Source organism: Pelobates fuscus, chromosome 2 (genome assembly GCF_036172605.1).
Source record: "Pelobates fuscus isolate aPelFus1 chromosome 2, aPelFus1.pri, whole genome shotgun sequence".
Taxonomy (NCBI): domain Eukaryota; kingdom Metazoa; phylum Chordata; class Amphibia; order Anura; family Pelobatidae; genus Pelobates; species Pelobates fuscus.
Window position 1 is genome coordinate 112,783,830 of NC_086318.1, and position 17,085 is coordinate 112,800,914.

At 38.1% G+C, this 17,085-nt stretch overlaps 1 protein-coding gene across 1 annotated transcript in view; it reads right to left on the reverse strand.

Moving 5' to 3' along the window:
* The window catches only part of LOC134585589 (uncharacterized), a 213,413-nt gene that overhangs the window by 64,332 nt on the left and 131,996 nt on the right, over nucleotides 1-17,085 (reverse strand). Inside the window, exon 4 of the mRNA XM_063441027.1 lies at nucleotides 6,708-6,910. Within this exon, the coding sequence (XP_063297097.1) occupies nucleotides 6,708-6,910 (203 nt within the window). The remainder of the gene's footprint in view (nucleotides 1-6,707; nucleotides 6,911-17,085) is intronic.

The following is a 17,085-nucleotide window of genomic DNA, read 5'->3' on the forward strand; positions in this document are numbered from 1 at the left end:
TTTGGCTGTAATGTCGGTTCCGTCCTAAGTCGGATTCATGGGTATGTCTTGGGTGTAATGAAGGCGTCCCATAGTTCCCATGTCTTGATGAATTTCCCATAGTTTCCTAGTTTAGCATGTGTAAGTGCTTCCATCTGCTTAATGTCCTCTACTCTCGAAAACCACTCTCTGATTGACGGGGGTTTTGGTTGTTTCCAGGATTTAGGTATCAGTTGAGAGGCTGCCAGGGCTAAGTGGTTAAAGAGGAGGGTTTCGGCTTTTGCGAGTCCCTGTGGGGCTAGAAGGAAGATGTAGTGGTCTGGTGTCATAGGGAAGTTGGCGTGAAAGAGTGTTTGTACGATAGTGTGGATTCTATTCCAGAACTTGGATATAATCGGGCATTGCCACCAGATATGAGCATGATATGCATCTGTATGTGTGCATGGGTCGGAAGTCGTGTTGTGTATTTAATGGATTTGTGTTGGCGTGTAGTGCCATCTGGCTATACGTTTGAAGTTGCTTTCTTGTGCCGACAGAGAGGTGGTAGAGTTGTGCGCCGTTTTGAGAATAGTACGCCATTGTTGTTGTGTGAAGTTTGTTTTGAATTCATCTGCCCATTTTATGGTATAGTTTGGGAGGTTTGTGTCTTGCATTTCCCTGATTAGTGCGTACATAGTGGATAGAATCTTTTTCGTGAGTGGATGAGAGATCCATAGTTGTTCGAACCTAGTTAGCGGTCTTTCTCCTTTGGGTAGTAACTTCTGGGTCTTTATGAAATTTATCAGTGAGTTGTAGTGGAAGATTTGATTACCTGTATGTGTTTGCTTTGGTATGAGTTGTGCTAGGCTTTTTAATTTGCCCTCTAGGGTTACGTCCCGCAGTTGTAGTGAGGAGTTTTTATAGTAGCCCTCGTATTCCTTCCCCGAGGATCCTCTTTGGAAGTGAGGGTTTTGTGTGAGTGGGTATAGTGGGGATGGGAAATGTGATATGGTTGTTGTTTTCCTCAATTTGTGCCATAGTTTAATGGTTGTGTCTATTGTTGGGTGGACTTTTTGTTGGCGTTGTTGGGATGGGTGGTGTTGAATCCAGAGGCAGGTATTTAGGGGTGTCTCTGCAAAGCTATGCAAGTTGTTTTTTTATGCCGCAGCTTTAAAAGAAGCCAGGTAAACCACGTCACAGTTTACGTCCAAAGACCACGTCCAGTCACTTTTGTGTCAAGATAAAGATATTACTAAGAGTGATAATATAATGTCAGAATGTGTTTGTCCTTGTGTAGAGCAACTGGCCCTCTTCTGAACTAAATAGAAAACCCTTAAGATTGCTTTAATACAAAGCAAAATAAAACAATCAGATTTCAGAATTATGCCTACATAATGTTTCAACTAAGGCAAAAAACGCATTATGGGAGATGCTGTTCTACAATACCTAGGGATCTGTCTTTAGCCACCTTTGCACTAGAATATAGAATCCTGCGACCTGCATTGACAATTTCACCTTTAATTGTGAAATATCAATTCTGATGTCATCTTTAAGATATAGGCATTTTTTATAATCCAATTGCAATGGTCCCGTAGAAGTGATTTTATTCTAAAATCTCCTTCTCTGTGTCATTTTTTTTTTTAATATTAACCTATTAACAAGTTGTAAATGAAAGGACTATATCATTTAAAATATGTTCATTGTTAAGGTTATTAAATTGTCTCAACTCTCTATGTTGTGCTACCAAAAGTAAAAACAGATAATGCTTAAAAGAACACTCCAAATGCATAAAGCACTTTATCTCTAGGTGAGAAGAATGTGTCTTCTTTCTTCATTTTAGAGAAAGTGCAGAATTCAATAAAAACTGATACTTTTATTAATTAACCTTGCCATACCCCTTCGCAGTCAATCAGACAACCGGTCATAGAAACATAGAAACAAAGAATGTGACGGCAGATAAGAACCATTCAGCCCATCTAGTCTGCCCAATTTTCTAAATACTTTCATTAGTCCCTGGCTTTATCTTAAGTCTAGGATAGCCTTATGCCTATCCCACGCATGCTTCAACTCCTTCACTGTGCTAACCTCTACCACTTCAGCTGGAAGGCTATTCCATGCATCCACTACCCTCTCAGTAAAGTAATACTTCCTGATATTATTTTGTCACTTATGTCCTCTTGTTGTGGTAGTTTTCTTCTTTTAACCCCTTAAGACCGGAGGGCGTACTATTACGTCCTTTTAAAAGCGTCTCTAAACGCCGCCGGACGTAATAGTACGCCCTCCGGTTTTTAGTAACTTACCCGGTCGCTGGCGGTCCCACGCCGGCGATCGCGGTTCGGGGGACTCCCAGGGAGCCCCCCGCGGCACGTCCGCCCTCCAGGAGCCCTCCCGGCCATGTGAGAGTGAGGTCCTTGCGAGGACCTCACAATCACATGGCCGGTATAGCTGCCTGCTGCATTGCCAGCAGGGGGACCAACTGTAATGACAGTTGGTCCCCCTGCTGGCTGAAAATCAAATAAAAATGTTTTAAAACAGTGTAAAAATAAATAAATTATATACTTAGATCATATATATATATTATATATATATGATCTAAGTATATATATACACATATACACACATACACATACACCGTCTAGGTGTATTTTAATATTAATATATATATAATTATATATATATATTAATATCAAATTACACGTAGACTGATACTGATTAAATATATATATAATTATTGTTATATATATATTTATAAATAATATAAAAAAATTTATATGTAAATACGTAAACAAATTAAATTAAAAAAATAATTAAAAATAAAATATTAAAAAATATATAGATGTGTTTTATTTCGTTCTAACTGTATTCTGATATTAATATATATATATATTTATATCAAAATACACTTATAACGAAATAATATATATATCTATATACATAAATATATACGTATATATCACTATATATATACCTATATATAAATAAAAATATTAAAAAAAAAATATATATATATATATACATATATATACACATATGTATATATATACATATATTAATTCTACACATATATTTATGTAATAATTTTACATAATTAGGTATCCTAATTAATTACAATTAGCGGGACCTGCCTGACCACCCATGCCGAAAGTATAGGGAATTTAATTTGCTAGCACTATATTTAACCCTATAACTTTCCAAGACACCATAAAACCTGTACATGGGGGGGTACTGTTTTACTCGGGAGACTTCGCTGAACACAAATATTAGTGTTTCAAAACAGTAAAATGTATTACAACCATGATATCGCCAGTAAAAGTGACGTTTTTTGCACTTTTCACGCACAAACAGCACTTACAGGGACGATATTATTGCTGCAATACTTTTTACTGTTTTGAAACACAAATATTTGTGTTCAGCGAAGTCTCCTGAGTACAACAGTACCCCTCATGTACAGGTTTTATGGTGTTTTCAAAAATTACAGCGTCAAATATAAGGCTTGTGTTTAATTTTTTTCACATTAAAATTCGCCAGATTGCTTACGTTGCCTTTATGACCCTATGGTAGCCCAAGAATGAAAATTACCCCTATGATGGCATACCATTTGCAATAGTAGACAACCAAAGGTATTGCAAATGGGGTATGTCCAGTCTTTTTTAGTAGCCACTTAGTCACAAACACTGGCCAAAATTGGCGTTTTTTGCATTTTTCACACACAAACAAATACAAACGCTAACTTTGGCCAGTGTTTGTGACCAAATGGCTACTAAAAAAGACTGGACATCGCTTATTTGCAATACCTTGGGTCGTCTACTATTGCAAATGGTATGCCATTATGGGTGTAAATTTATTTCCTGGGCTACTATACAGTCTCAAAGGCAACGTAACCAATCTGGCAAATTTCAATTTCAAATGTAACACGCTATATTTGACCCTGTAACTTCCCAAAACACCATAAAACCTGTACATAGGGGGTACTGTTTTACACGTGAGACTTTGCTGAATACAAATATGTGTATTTTATTGCAGTAAAAGCAAACAGTATTATGACATTGACAGTTAAAATGTCATGAAGAACGAAAAAAATCAAAAAAAATCTTATTTTCTCCCATTTTTTTCATATTAAATTATGTTTCATAGCTAAATATTTGATATTAAATTAAAGCCCTGTTTCCCCTGAATAAAATGATATATAATAAGGGGGGGTGCATTTAATATGAAAGAGGTGAATTACGGTTGGACAGACATATAGCGCAAATGCCAGGTTTTGTTTACGTTTTGTTTCGTTCACAACTTGTACATTTGGCTGCGGTGTTAAGGGGTTAAATATAGTCTCCTCCTTTACTGTGTTGATTCCCTTCATGTATTTAAATGTTTCTATCATATGCCTCCTGTTTCGTCTTTCCTCCAAGCTATACATGCTAAGATCCTTTAACTTTTTCTTGTAAAAAACAAATTAACATTTATATTATGGCTTTGGACCTACTGAACATATTTCAAAGCATGAGCCTGGAGCTGCCTGTCTAACAGCCCCTATGTCAACCCCTTAGTGACCAAGGGCGTATCAGGTACATACGACAAAAAATGGTCCTTAAGGAATTGAAAGCTATCATGATCGCTTCCAGCAGCTCTAATGGTATTGCAGCGATACCTGCATCGCTGCAATACCCCCCTCACTGCCGGGCCGCCGGCAGTGAGGGGTCGAGGCACTCAGTAAATATATATTTTTGTATTACTTTTTTTTTTTAAATTAACCCCTACCCTCCCTCCCTCCCTCCCTCTCCCTCCCCATGTACTAACCGATCGCCGCTGTTCCCCCCTGGCGATCGGTCTTCTTCTTAGTGGGACTGTCTGGGTTTAGCCCAGACAGTCCCCCCTCTGCAATTTAGGACCCCCAGAGGTCATGTGACATACACACACACACATACACACACACTCACATAAGAATTTTATACATACATACACACGTATTATATCTGTGTGTGTGTGCATATATATGTATGTATGAATATATATTCACATATATATATATATATAAACCCCCCACACACATTTTATTATATATATGCACTACCAAGCCTCAATAAGCAAACCAGTAACCAACCTCATGCTGATGAGTTGCATTAACAACGAAACAGCTGTCCATGAGTGGTTCACTGGTTTTGCATCTTTTCCTAAATTGTGTTCCAAGCAGTTGTATACTGCAAACACAGATTAAAAGGAATCCATGTTTAAAATGGAATGAGGCAAAAATGTGATTCTTTGTTAAACTAATTTGCATATGCCCACCCAGAATCCTTTGCGGTTGCAACATCGCTGCAGTTTTGGGATTTCTGTGGGAAAAGCAAGTCTTATGGCTTGACTGGTGTGCAGATTTTTGTTTAACATTGTATTAACTATCCATATATATATATAATAGAAATTGAAGAAGAAAAAAAAGAACTTTTATAAAAAACAAATATGAATACTGTGGGTTGTCTACTTTTAGAACTGGTATGTCATGATGAAGTTAATTTTCATTCCTGGGCTGCTATACAGTCTCAAAGGCAACATAGGCCCAGCAAACCAATCTGGCAAATTTCAATGTGCAAACATGGAAAAGGGGAAAGCCCTTTGCAAAAACCCATAAAACCTGTACATTGGGTGCACTGTTGTACTCAGGAGATGTTGCTGAACACATATTGGGGTGTTCTTTGTCAGTAACACATAACAGGAACTGAGAATCCATGCCTAAAGTACAATGTGAGAGGGAAAAAACACACAACAAATGACTACCCAAACATTTAACAAGACTGGTGGTAGAATTAGTGTATGGAAAGTGTTAAAATATCAACATTTTGATATACCCTAGGGTGTCTACTTTTCAAAAATACGTGGTTTGCTGGGGGTAAATTACATTGGCCAACTTCAAAAATGTCCCAAATAGGACATGGGTGCATGATGACCAGCTGAGAAAATTCCAAGTTGGAAAACTGGAATGCGCACCCTCCAAATAAGGTATTTTAGCCCCCAGAGAACCCGACACACCTGTACATGAGTGGTATCACTGTACTCAGTGGCCGCATGCTGAACACATATTGTGGTGTTCTTTGGCAGTAATACATAGCAAGGGCTGAGAATCCATGCCTAAAGTACTATGTATGTGAAAAATAACACAAAAAAATGACTACCCAAAAGGATGACAAAGACTGGTGGTAGAATTAGTGCATGGAAAATGTTAATACCACCATTTGAAATACCCTAAGGTGTCTACATTTCAAAAATATATGGTATGATGGGGGTAAATTACATTGGCTGGCTTCAAAAATGTCCCAAATAGGACATGGGTGCATGATGACCAGCTGAGAAAATTTCAAGCTGGAAAACTGGAGTAGAAGTAGGATTGTATCAGCAGATAATATATTTTTCTCTTGCAGTAATCTATGCTTTTTAGTATTTGTATTATATTTGTTTGAGCAAATCATTTGTTTTTTTTATCACATACCATTCTAAATGAAGGAACGCTGCTATACAGCCCAATAATTCTAATAATAATTATAGCAATGTTCCCATAATACAACATGTAAGCCACATTTGTTTTTGTTTTTTAATCAATGTATTTGCGGATGGTCAAAATGTGTTTTGTGATGTTTGTTTATATATGAGTTATGTTTACCCAGTAAACTGTTACTGTTAAAAAAAAAAACACGTAGCAGATATAAGAAAGCGTTAGAATGATTAGAACCCACCCACGCTGCCTTTGGCTATTGCCATACCTAGATCTTGTCGGCCTGCCAAATTGAATTGTGTAGGTTGTAATTTGTGGCTTCTGATCGATAGCAAGGTCATTGATAGATGACTCAGACATGGTAGCCATCAGATACTTGTGTGATTGCTCGAGTCTGTTGAAAAGCTGTCCTCTCTCTGCTTTTGATAGCTTTGGGCTCTGGAGTGAGGGTCGACCTGACAGCTGTTCATCCTAAGGGAGAAATAAAACAAATATATGAAGGTTCTATACCTTGCCACTTAGCTGCTGTTAGAACGTTCATCTGTGATCTGGACAATAAATACCATTTTCAAAGATTGACAATCAGAAAAAAAAAACATTTGAGGATACCTGAACAAAAACAATATCTATCTCACAGGCTTCATAGTAAGCCATGAACATTGATTTTGTGGTTTAACGATGATTCCTTAAAAACGATCAAGGCATTTTATTTTAAATACATATTTATAGCATCTGTTTTACATGTGGATTTTATTTAGATGGGAACCCAGATATCGTTTTGTGTAAAGTTCTGTCTTTTTTGTGCTGTCTATATCAATTTATTTTAAATGACTATTACATGTACAGATGGCTGAGGAAGGATAAAATGAAAGCAGGAATTATTCTAGAAATCATTAAGATCAAGATAGAATGCTATCCATACTGAAACATGAACCAAATGCAGTCTTTGCGGCTTTTGAAGGAGAAAAAAAAAAGAGTAAAAAAAAACTGGTCAGGCGTAAATTAGGGCAAAAACAACATTTGCAGTCTTCAGAAAATTATAAACGACCTTTTTAAATTCAGCCAATTAACACAGAAAAAAAGCTAACATATGACTCGCATAAGAAAAAAAAAAGGATCTTAATTTTATTTGAAGGGATACCAATAACAATAAACATCGCTTTATGTAAAAAAAAAAAATTATAATGTTATTCTGGGCAAATGGTGATAATTTATCTTCTCAAAGAAAAACTTAGCTAATTGAAACAAACTTTGTAGTCTGCATTACTGCCATTTGTATATATGCCACTAGTTAAAAATTGACATTGAAGGCTGATGCTGCTCTCAACAACGCCACAGTTTCCCAGTTTTATGTACTTTTTAATTTCCTCTGTGGAAAATCTGGTGTTCATAAAAGTACTGCTGAAGAAAATGTGGAAAAAGTTGATTCATTCCATATTTACATTCCTGCTAGTACCTGGAAACGGACCAATTGCAGTCTAAAGCCAAAAGAGAAGTGGAACCAAAACTCATCTTCCTATAGGCAGCCCTTAAACCAGACGTATAAAAATAAAATAGTCAAAAATATTTTTTAAATATTTAACTTTGATGCTATAAGCAAAAAGAACAACACGTTTTCTAGATGAATTTGGATGAAATACTAAGCATTGTGGTCAAGTGCTTTCATACGTAGGTCACATCAACACAAAAGTTATAGTGTTCACCGCATGTACAATGATGTAAAAAAGTCCTTTATCTGCTAAGTGCTAATGTGTCGATATATTTATAAATTGAGCTACTACATAAGCATCTGCCTAGGATTCTCATTGATGAAAGGATCTTATTCAAAGCCAGCAAGGAAAAAAAATGACATTGCTAATGCAACGACTAGAATGTTTTGGGCTTAAAAAGATCACGTGTGAATATATGTTCAGCATCTTCAGGGTTCCTACACAGTAAATGCATCCATTTTAGAACTTTCTGTTCTGTCCATTCGTCATTAGTTGAACACAAGCGCATGACTGGTCAAACATCTACTGATTTTCAATGAGGTTTACTAGCTTATCCCATCAGCCTATAAAAATATAAAGGGAAACTCCGCCTAGTGCTTGGATATTCAGTTGCATTTGTGACCCATGGCTTATCTCGTGTACAAGTCACTGAACACAAATACATACCATACCATATGCTCATTCTTCCATTCCTATGTCTTCATTCCACTCTATCTCCTGATTTGGTTGATCACTGGTTGTCTAATTTCTAATTTACCACCCATAGCTCAATGACTTGACTTTAGACGTGAACACATCACAAAATTGTGACACTCCTCTTTTGAATCTGACTACATATTTACTACCTGAACCCATGTTTCAGTTTCCCACATTATATTTTTTTAATTTTTGTATTATGTCCAATGCAATCACAAACTTCCTCAGATGCTTTCCCATCATCGGTCCTTCTAAAATGAGCATGCTTTGCACGTTTGTGCCCCATTTCTTACATTAGAAGAGGTTACCCATGGTTGACTTTCTCTTAAACATAATGAGCATCATTAAATTAAGTCTAACTGCACCTGAATTGCATTTGAAATGCCTTAAAACACTTTATTGCCTTACCCACCTTATTGGGTGACTTCAACAAACAGTCTTTGCATTTCTAATGAATAATAGAATACACACTAGAAACAAATTGGGAATACTTAGAACTTAACTAGCTTTGATTCCAAATTTATGATTACGTGTGACAATGGTCCAACATGAGGCAGTGTTTATCCTGCCCCTATAAAAGACAAACAAGTTGAGGAAACATCTAATTTTTATATATAAACGTAACCGCACTGCATCTCCTGGCTAATGCTGAAAGAAAATTAAATAATCATAATACTAAAATAGAAAAAAAACTGTTATTACGGGAAAAAAACATAAAATGACAATGATGTTAACATTGCAAAGATCTTGATTATGAAATCCTGTAAGGCTTGATCAGAGCATACCATCAAAATGAACTAAGTGAGAGAACTAACAAGTATTGTTATATTGATGCAAACACGTTATTCTGATAGCTGTATTGTTAACGGTCACCATAGAGAAAAATATTTGGCCATATGTATGGTACACGCATAGACTACATTGCATTTGGTTAACGTTATAATGTCATGTGGAACAAATTCTAAGAAATAAGCAACTACTGGAACCAGCATCTCAAATCATGATAATAAAATCAATGAAGTAAAACGCAGTGGCACTATATCAAACAATATATCAAGTTATATCAAAATGAAAATACTAAGAGAAAATAAATGTATTCCATGTGAGTTAACTCTTATGTGTCAAAATGTGCAGAATATTACCCAGTAACAAGCTGCACACCTTATCTGGCCTGTGTCAGATAATGTCTTCAACTGCGTTCTCCTACTTTTCATGATAAATCCAGCATCGTGGGAGCTAATATTCATGGCAGCAAAAAAGATGCCAAAGCTTCTCCTGTTGAAAATGTTGATTTTCTAGATTTTGTAAAATAGGTAATTAGTAAAATAAAGTGTTTTCACCAGATAAAAGTTTCCATCTCCTTGCATTTTATCTGTTGTATTGATCCATGAACTCCCATAAAGGCCAAGAGCAAACAGGGAGGAGGGGCATAGCAACCAAATGGATACAGTTGGTTTAACAGTTGGAAGCACGGAATTTTAGGAAAATTACCAGATTACTGGTGAACAATGCTCAGGGAGCCTGGCAGTGTCTTTCCCCACCCACCCTCCCCATTTGTTCTGTTCTGGAATTGTTGTTTTGTGTTGTGTTTTCTTTGTATTTTTTAATTTTGTCACAGCTGCAGGTTTCCTGCACCACCAAATTTGGTAAATGAATAATGCCCAGATGGGTTTGGGGAGTCGCAGCCTGAATTTGGTTGATGACGAAGGACAGGCTGAAGAGGCTCTGGAAGAAGTTTAAAGTGTACCTGTCTGCTGGGTAAAACCAGTAGCTGACCGTATTTGGTTGTGCTGGTTTAAATAAAGCTGTGGCCGTTGCCCTTACCCACTTAACATGGTGTTCCGTTACTTATTGGGAATGAAAGGGTAACGGGATTTGGTGATCGAAGGAGTCAGCAGTCAAGCAACATTGATATTTTTGCAAAAATCCCCCAATGTGAAATGTCCACTTGCATTCTGACAGCCAGGGGAAAGAGGGATTCGAGGTACACTAAAGCAATTTTCTCCATCCATCTTTTGGTTCAGAACTGTCTTCAGCTCTTGGCATTTGCAAGAATGAAAAAAGATGGGACTATAAAAGGCCTTCTCATGCCTGAGCAACAAGAAGCCATTTTGCAAGAAAATGCCTATTCTCATCAGTGACGAGTAATGGCTGGTGGGTGATGGTGAACTTTAGAGATTTGAAGGTCATGGGCGTCCGCAGGGGGGGCAAGAGGGGGCACCCCCCCCCTGGATTTTTCAGCTTGTGCTGCTATTTTTGGTTTGTGTGAGAATACACTGCAATACCGGTGCCGGCTAGTAGGTGGCTGTGAATGTTGAAAGGCAGGAAGCTACAGCTTATCCCGGCCTCTCGCTCATGACTGAAACCGCAGGGGAGCAGCACAGAGGCAGCCTACAGATCAGGTAAGTGAGGGATGGGGGGCACTATTACCAACCTCACCACCCTCAGCATCAACCCCCCACCATCCTCAGCATTACCCCAACCACCCTTAGCATTACCCCCCTCACCTTCACCCCCTTGCTCAGCATCACCCCCTCACTATCACCCCCCTGACCACCATCAGCATTACCCCCTCCCTCAGCATCACCAGCCTTAGCATTACCCCCCTTCACCATCATTCCCTCCCTCAGCATCACCCCCCCTCACCACCCACAGCATTACCCCCATCACCCCCACCCACAGCAGCATTACCCCCTCCGTCACCATCACCCCCTCCCTCAGCATTACGTCCCCTCACCATCACTCCCCCCCTCAGCATCACCTCCCCCACCATCACCCCCTCTCACCATCACCTCCCCCACCATCACCCCCTCTCACCATCACTTGCCTCTCCCTCTCACCATCACCCGCCTCTCCCTCTCACCATCACCAGCCTCTCCCTCTCACCATCACCCTCCTCTCCCTCTCACCATCACCCCTCTCTCCCTCTCACCATCACCCCCCTCTCCCTCTCACCATCACTCCCCTCTCCCTCTCCCATCACCCTCCTCCCTCTCACCATCACACAACACACTTCAAGCAGCTATCCCATACACATAGGGTACCAAACAAAAACACAAACATGCTCACAGAGACATACATTCACACACACACACACGGATACTCTCTGTCAGACACACTCTCAGGCACATACACAGGTAAACTGTGCATCAATGTGTATATGTGACAGTGTGCATGTATTGCAACTCTATTTTTTTCACTTTTTGTTAGTGGGGCCTCATGTTTGAGTTTCGCCTAAGGCCTCATAAAGTCTAGAGCCGCCTCTGCAGAAGGAGCCTCAGAAAAAAAAAGAAGACTGTGTCAAATGAAGGAGAAGAAAATGAGATTGGAGCACTTCATTCTGGACAGCACATCATAAGGCTTTGGTACCTGGGCCTGGCAGGGAAACTTTTGACCTTCTCATCTCCCCAGGTAAAAAAAAATATCAGTGTTAATGTGTTCACTTTAATTTACTGAGTGTCAGGAAACACAGAGGGCCGCTGGGTAGGGGTGCCGCTGATTGGCTAGAGGGTCAGCTGGCACTCTAAGCCAATCAGTAGCTCCCCATTCATGAAAACGTAAAAATGTTTATGAATCGGGAACTAGCGATTAGCTTAGAGCGTCAGCTGACCATTCTAGCCAATCAGCGGCACCCATGCCTGACGTCAATCTGCACTTCCTGACACTCCGCTTAAGAAGCTGAATACCACAGAGCGACCTGGAGATCTGGAGCTGGAGGAAGCCTTTGTGGGTAAACCATTTGAGAGTGGTTTCACCCCTTAAAGGAAAGAGAGCGCCCAGGGGCCTCCTTGCATCATAGAATTTTCATTTAGTTGTTATGGTGACCAGAATGTTCCTTTAATTTAAATAAAGGAACACTATAGTGTCAGGAATACAAACATATATTCCTGACATCATAGTTGTAAAAAAGCTATACACCCTGGCTTTATGTGAAAATGATTATGCTCCTTCCCTTTCATGACACTGTCAAAAAGGGGCCAAGCATGGATGTCATTACAATTATGCCCCTCCCCCCCTGGAAAAATTCCTGCGGATGCCCATGTTGAAGGCCCCTAGGTATTACAAAGTCCATAAAAGTTTTAGGTGGTAAAATGAAAAAGAGAACTTAGATCATAGTAAACAGTTATCACATTCATGAAAAGCGGCTAGGGTAATCCCTGTGCTTCATAACTTTTCTTTCCCGTCACTTCTCATATAGAGGTTAAGGTAACACATATTAAATTAGAAATTCATACTTGGGGGTCACACTCTCACTACCAACCTCTACCTAAGCTTTCCATTAAGAGGTTTAGACCAGTATTGTCTCTATGCTTCTAAAATAATTATTCAGAGTTTTTTTGCATATCTCATGGAAACAAGCATAACAACTGGAGAATCTCGCTTTATATTTTAATGTCCATATATAGTAGTACAATATGGAGAGTCTGAGATATGTTTTCTTCCAATCATAGAACAGCAGTCCAATGAGCAGATCATATTGATTATGAAATCAATCACTATCTGACTTATATTTCGTTAGTTTGTTATTTGGGTCAACATGAACTTTTCCAAAATACACTGAAATGCATTCACTTTTCTCCCCCTAATGTTTACATTGTTCCTCCTTATACATTTCAGAATTTGTTTTATTCTTACAATGACTTCCTGAATCGTTTAGGATCAGACTTTAATTCTTGGTGCTATCCTACAACTTCACAATATCTGTACTCAAACTTCATATCATCTCTAATTCTACCTGCGACCTTTGCTCGGTTTCTGTTTGCATTCTCACAACATATTCTATCATACAGCACTTTTCTACATTAGACAGCAAACCAAATTGTCCACTCTTTACAGTAGTTTATAATTGCCTTACCACGCACATTTTGCACTACTGTAGTTTATTCACCCTGTTTAAACTGCGATCTTTTCTGCTTCCTTATACTTCTTACATTGAATATACATTTGTTTATTGAGATACGGATTGCACATCTGGAAATTCATAATGTTTCATTACAATTTACCTCTTGTGTAATTAAACCCCACTTCCTCTAGATTGCAAGCTTGTTTGATCAGGGCCCAGATCATATCTTGTTTCCATCTACCTATACTTGTTTGTCACAACTTATTTTGATGATTTATTTCAATGTTACAATGCTACATAGCCTGTAGGTTTTTTCTAAATAATAATAATAACACTAATAGTATTTAATAACTATTAAAAAGCAATTATTGTTTAGAATTAGAAACCAAATTACTTTAGGGACCAATGAAAGATATAATGCGAGGGTTATCATCAAGGGGACACTGGGCACCAGAATCACTACAGCTTAATGTAATGGTTCTAGGGCAAATAGCCGGTCACTTCAGGCTGCTTTTTGATAAAAGGCAAAGTGTACACTGCTGCTCAGTGCCAGCTTTAGTAGATTTAAGAGTATCTGTCCAGAATTTGTGTCCACTTGTGTATAGTATCAATAAAGTTTATTTCGCTTCAAGCTGATCGCACGTGCATACGCGGAGGGATAACTAGACGTGACGACGCTGGAAGTCCTGTTCTGTTCTGTTTTGCCCAGAGAGACACGCAATGTGCCATGTTTAAACACCGCATTACGAGGAGACACTTAGCTCTTGAAAAAGTCCTAAAGGACGAAACACGTCGAGCTCATTGAATGCCCCAGAAAAGATTGCAGCTTGAAACCTTACCTACACAATTGTAACCAGACTGTATCCAAAATTCACTACCTTTTCTATAGACTGGGCGGGACTACTGGTATCCTGAGGTACTATTGGCAGCTCTACACTATATGGGGACTAAGCCCTTTTGTGGCTGAAACGCCTGATTGCACATTAAGGAATATTTCTTATTGTGCCACTAATTTTGTAAGTGTGTTTTTTAGCTACTTTCCAATGTTATCTTGTTATTAATAAATACTAAACTATAAGCTATTTTATTTTATCTCTTTTCATGCATTCCTCAACCATCCAAGTGGTAATTTTATTAACACACTTGTGAATGTGGCGCCCTATAATGTATATGTTTCTTGATTATACAGAGTCCTAGGGCAAGAGGCTGGTAAGAAGGCTCCTCCAGGAGCCCATGTCGAGGTTACTTTCACCACACCTGGGTTGTCTTCTTTTTCAAATGATTTTCCATGATGGTGGTAAATTTCATTCTTGAGCTGCCATGCGGTCTCAAAGGCAACATAGGTCCACCCATTTCAAATTTGAAAACGAGGAAGGCCTGTATTTAACCCTGACTTTCCAAAACTCTGTAAAACCTGTAATTGGGGGGTACTGTTGTATTTGTGAGAAATCACTGAACATAGATATGTGTTTTTTATTGTGTGTATTGTATTGCAGTAAAAGCTAGTAATATGACATTCACAGAATTGTTAGATTATATTCATATTAAATTAAGTTTCATATATGAATATTTGATGTGAAATAAAAAGACCTGTTTCTTCTGAACAAAATTATATATAATACGTGTGAGTGCACTTAATATAAGAAAAGGTCAATTATGGTTGAACAGACTTATAGCGCAAATTCCAGGTTTTGTTTTGATTAGAACTTGTAAAATCGCTTCCGTCTTCAAGGAGTTAAAAGTGTTTGTAAAGGCTGCAGATCTTATGAACTGCAGCCTTAGCAAGCCCTTCCATTTGTTCCTAGAAGAGACTTTTTGTCTCTTCACAGGGGAATAATTGAGACGCCTTTGAATTGGTTACCATGTGCATGTACGGAATTAGGCTGCAAACCTATCAAGCAATCAAACAGTCAGGGAGTTTACCTTAGCTAATTTCTAAAAGTGCTGATTTGTCATAGACATCTGCACTTTATAAACTGGGGTTAAGATATTCCTTACCCGTAAAGCATTACAGCAAGATGGAGTGTGGAATGGTTCTTTAAGTACACAGAGAATAATGAAACTGGCTTTCTGTGGCGGCAGTCAGTAACTTTCCGTCCCTACTGGTAAAAGTTTGCCGTCAGGAAATGGCTGTTACCCGCTAACAGTAACGACAGGCAGTTTAGTGAGTAGCGGTTGGTTGGTAAAAAGTAGCGACAAGATTGTAAACAAGCCCAATGTGTTCTATATTTATTCATTTATTACTGCAAATTAAGTTGAAATGTTACATACTACAATTCAATTCCACCAAGCCTGTTATGGTTGTAAAACTGCTTTGATTCAAATATAAAGTTTTCTGCAACACAAAAATGAAAGATTTAATTGCAACAACATAATCTCCTATCAGTTCCTATTTAAACACACAGACCTGAAATGGTCTGGAACACAGCTATTATCACACTGTGCATTCATTTGTAATTATTACATATAAAGCATTATCTTAACTTGCTGATAAATGTCCAGAGGCTTTTCTGGTTGGTGTTAGCAGTGTGGGAAGAGAGACACAGAAAATGAACAATGGATACATTGGAATCCTGTTGACAGGTCAGAGTGTTTATGAATAGAAAAGAGAGCAAGAGACAGATAAATGCACTCTTCAAAAATTAGACATAATTTGGGGGAGATTTAAAGGGAGGGGGCTTATCTGTTGGCCTCATAAAGATGTGAAATGGAAAAATATTGAGAATTTATACAAAAAATATTAAGAATAGAGAAGAAATATTTAATTCCTAATATCAGTCTTTTCATTTGTTTTGGGTCCACAAATGTAACCCCTTAATGCCAAATGACATACGTTGTAAAGTATATCATGATATCAATTTTGCATTCCACTTGCACCTTCCAATCCTGCTACTTTCCCACCCTGTCACTTGGTTACTTTCGCCCATGCTGTCCTTCGTATTGTGTTTTTGTATCCTTTAGTTTGTAAACTTGTTCAAACAGGGTCCTTATCAATCTGGAGTTCTTGACGACATATTTAATACCTTGGCTCATTTGTTGTTAAATCCACTTTTTTTTCGTAACATGTAAAGTGCTGTGGAATAATTTGGTGCTATATAAATGTGAATAATACGTTTGCAAGTGGTAGGCATTATCCGTATAACTCAAGGATACTACTTTATGGAATAAATTAACCACAGAAAATAAATTAAAAGTCAGAAAAAAACTTCCCATGGTGAACACATTCTAAAAATGTAATATTAAAACGTTATAGCTTCTTTTTTGACTGGGTTAACTCCACAGTGTATGGGGAGGGGGAGAAAAATGTGTAAATGTAAACCATAACTAAAATGAACAGAAAAAGGAATAAATGTTGATATGCATTCCAAAAGACATGTCCATATCAACATGCACCTCCACTAGGCTACTAAGCATCGTGTATGCGTGGGGAGCAATTATTGTATGCGTTCGTCTTAGAAACTATGAGGAATGGTAATTATCTAAACTTTTCTAGTTAACTAGACCTCTTTACTTTTAGATACAATTTGCAAATTCTGCATTGAGTGGGCCAACATACAAAGTTATCAAATTTTTAAAGACAGGTCAACTTATTTTTAAAGACAGGTCAACATGGTGAT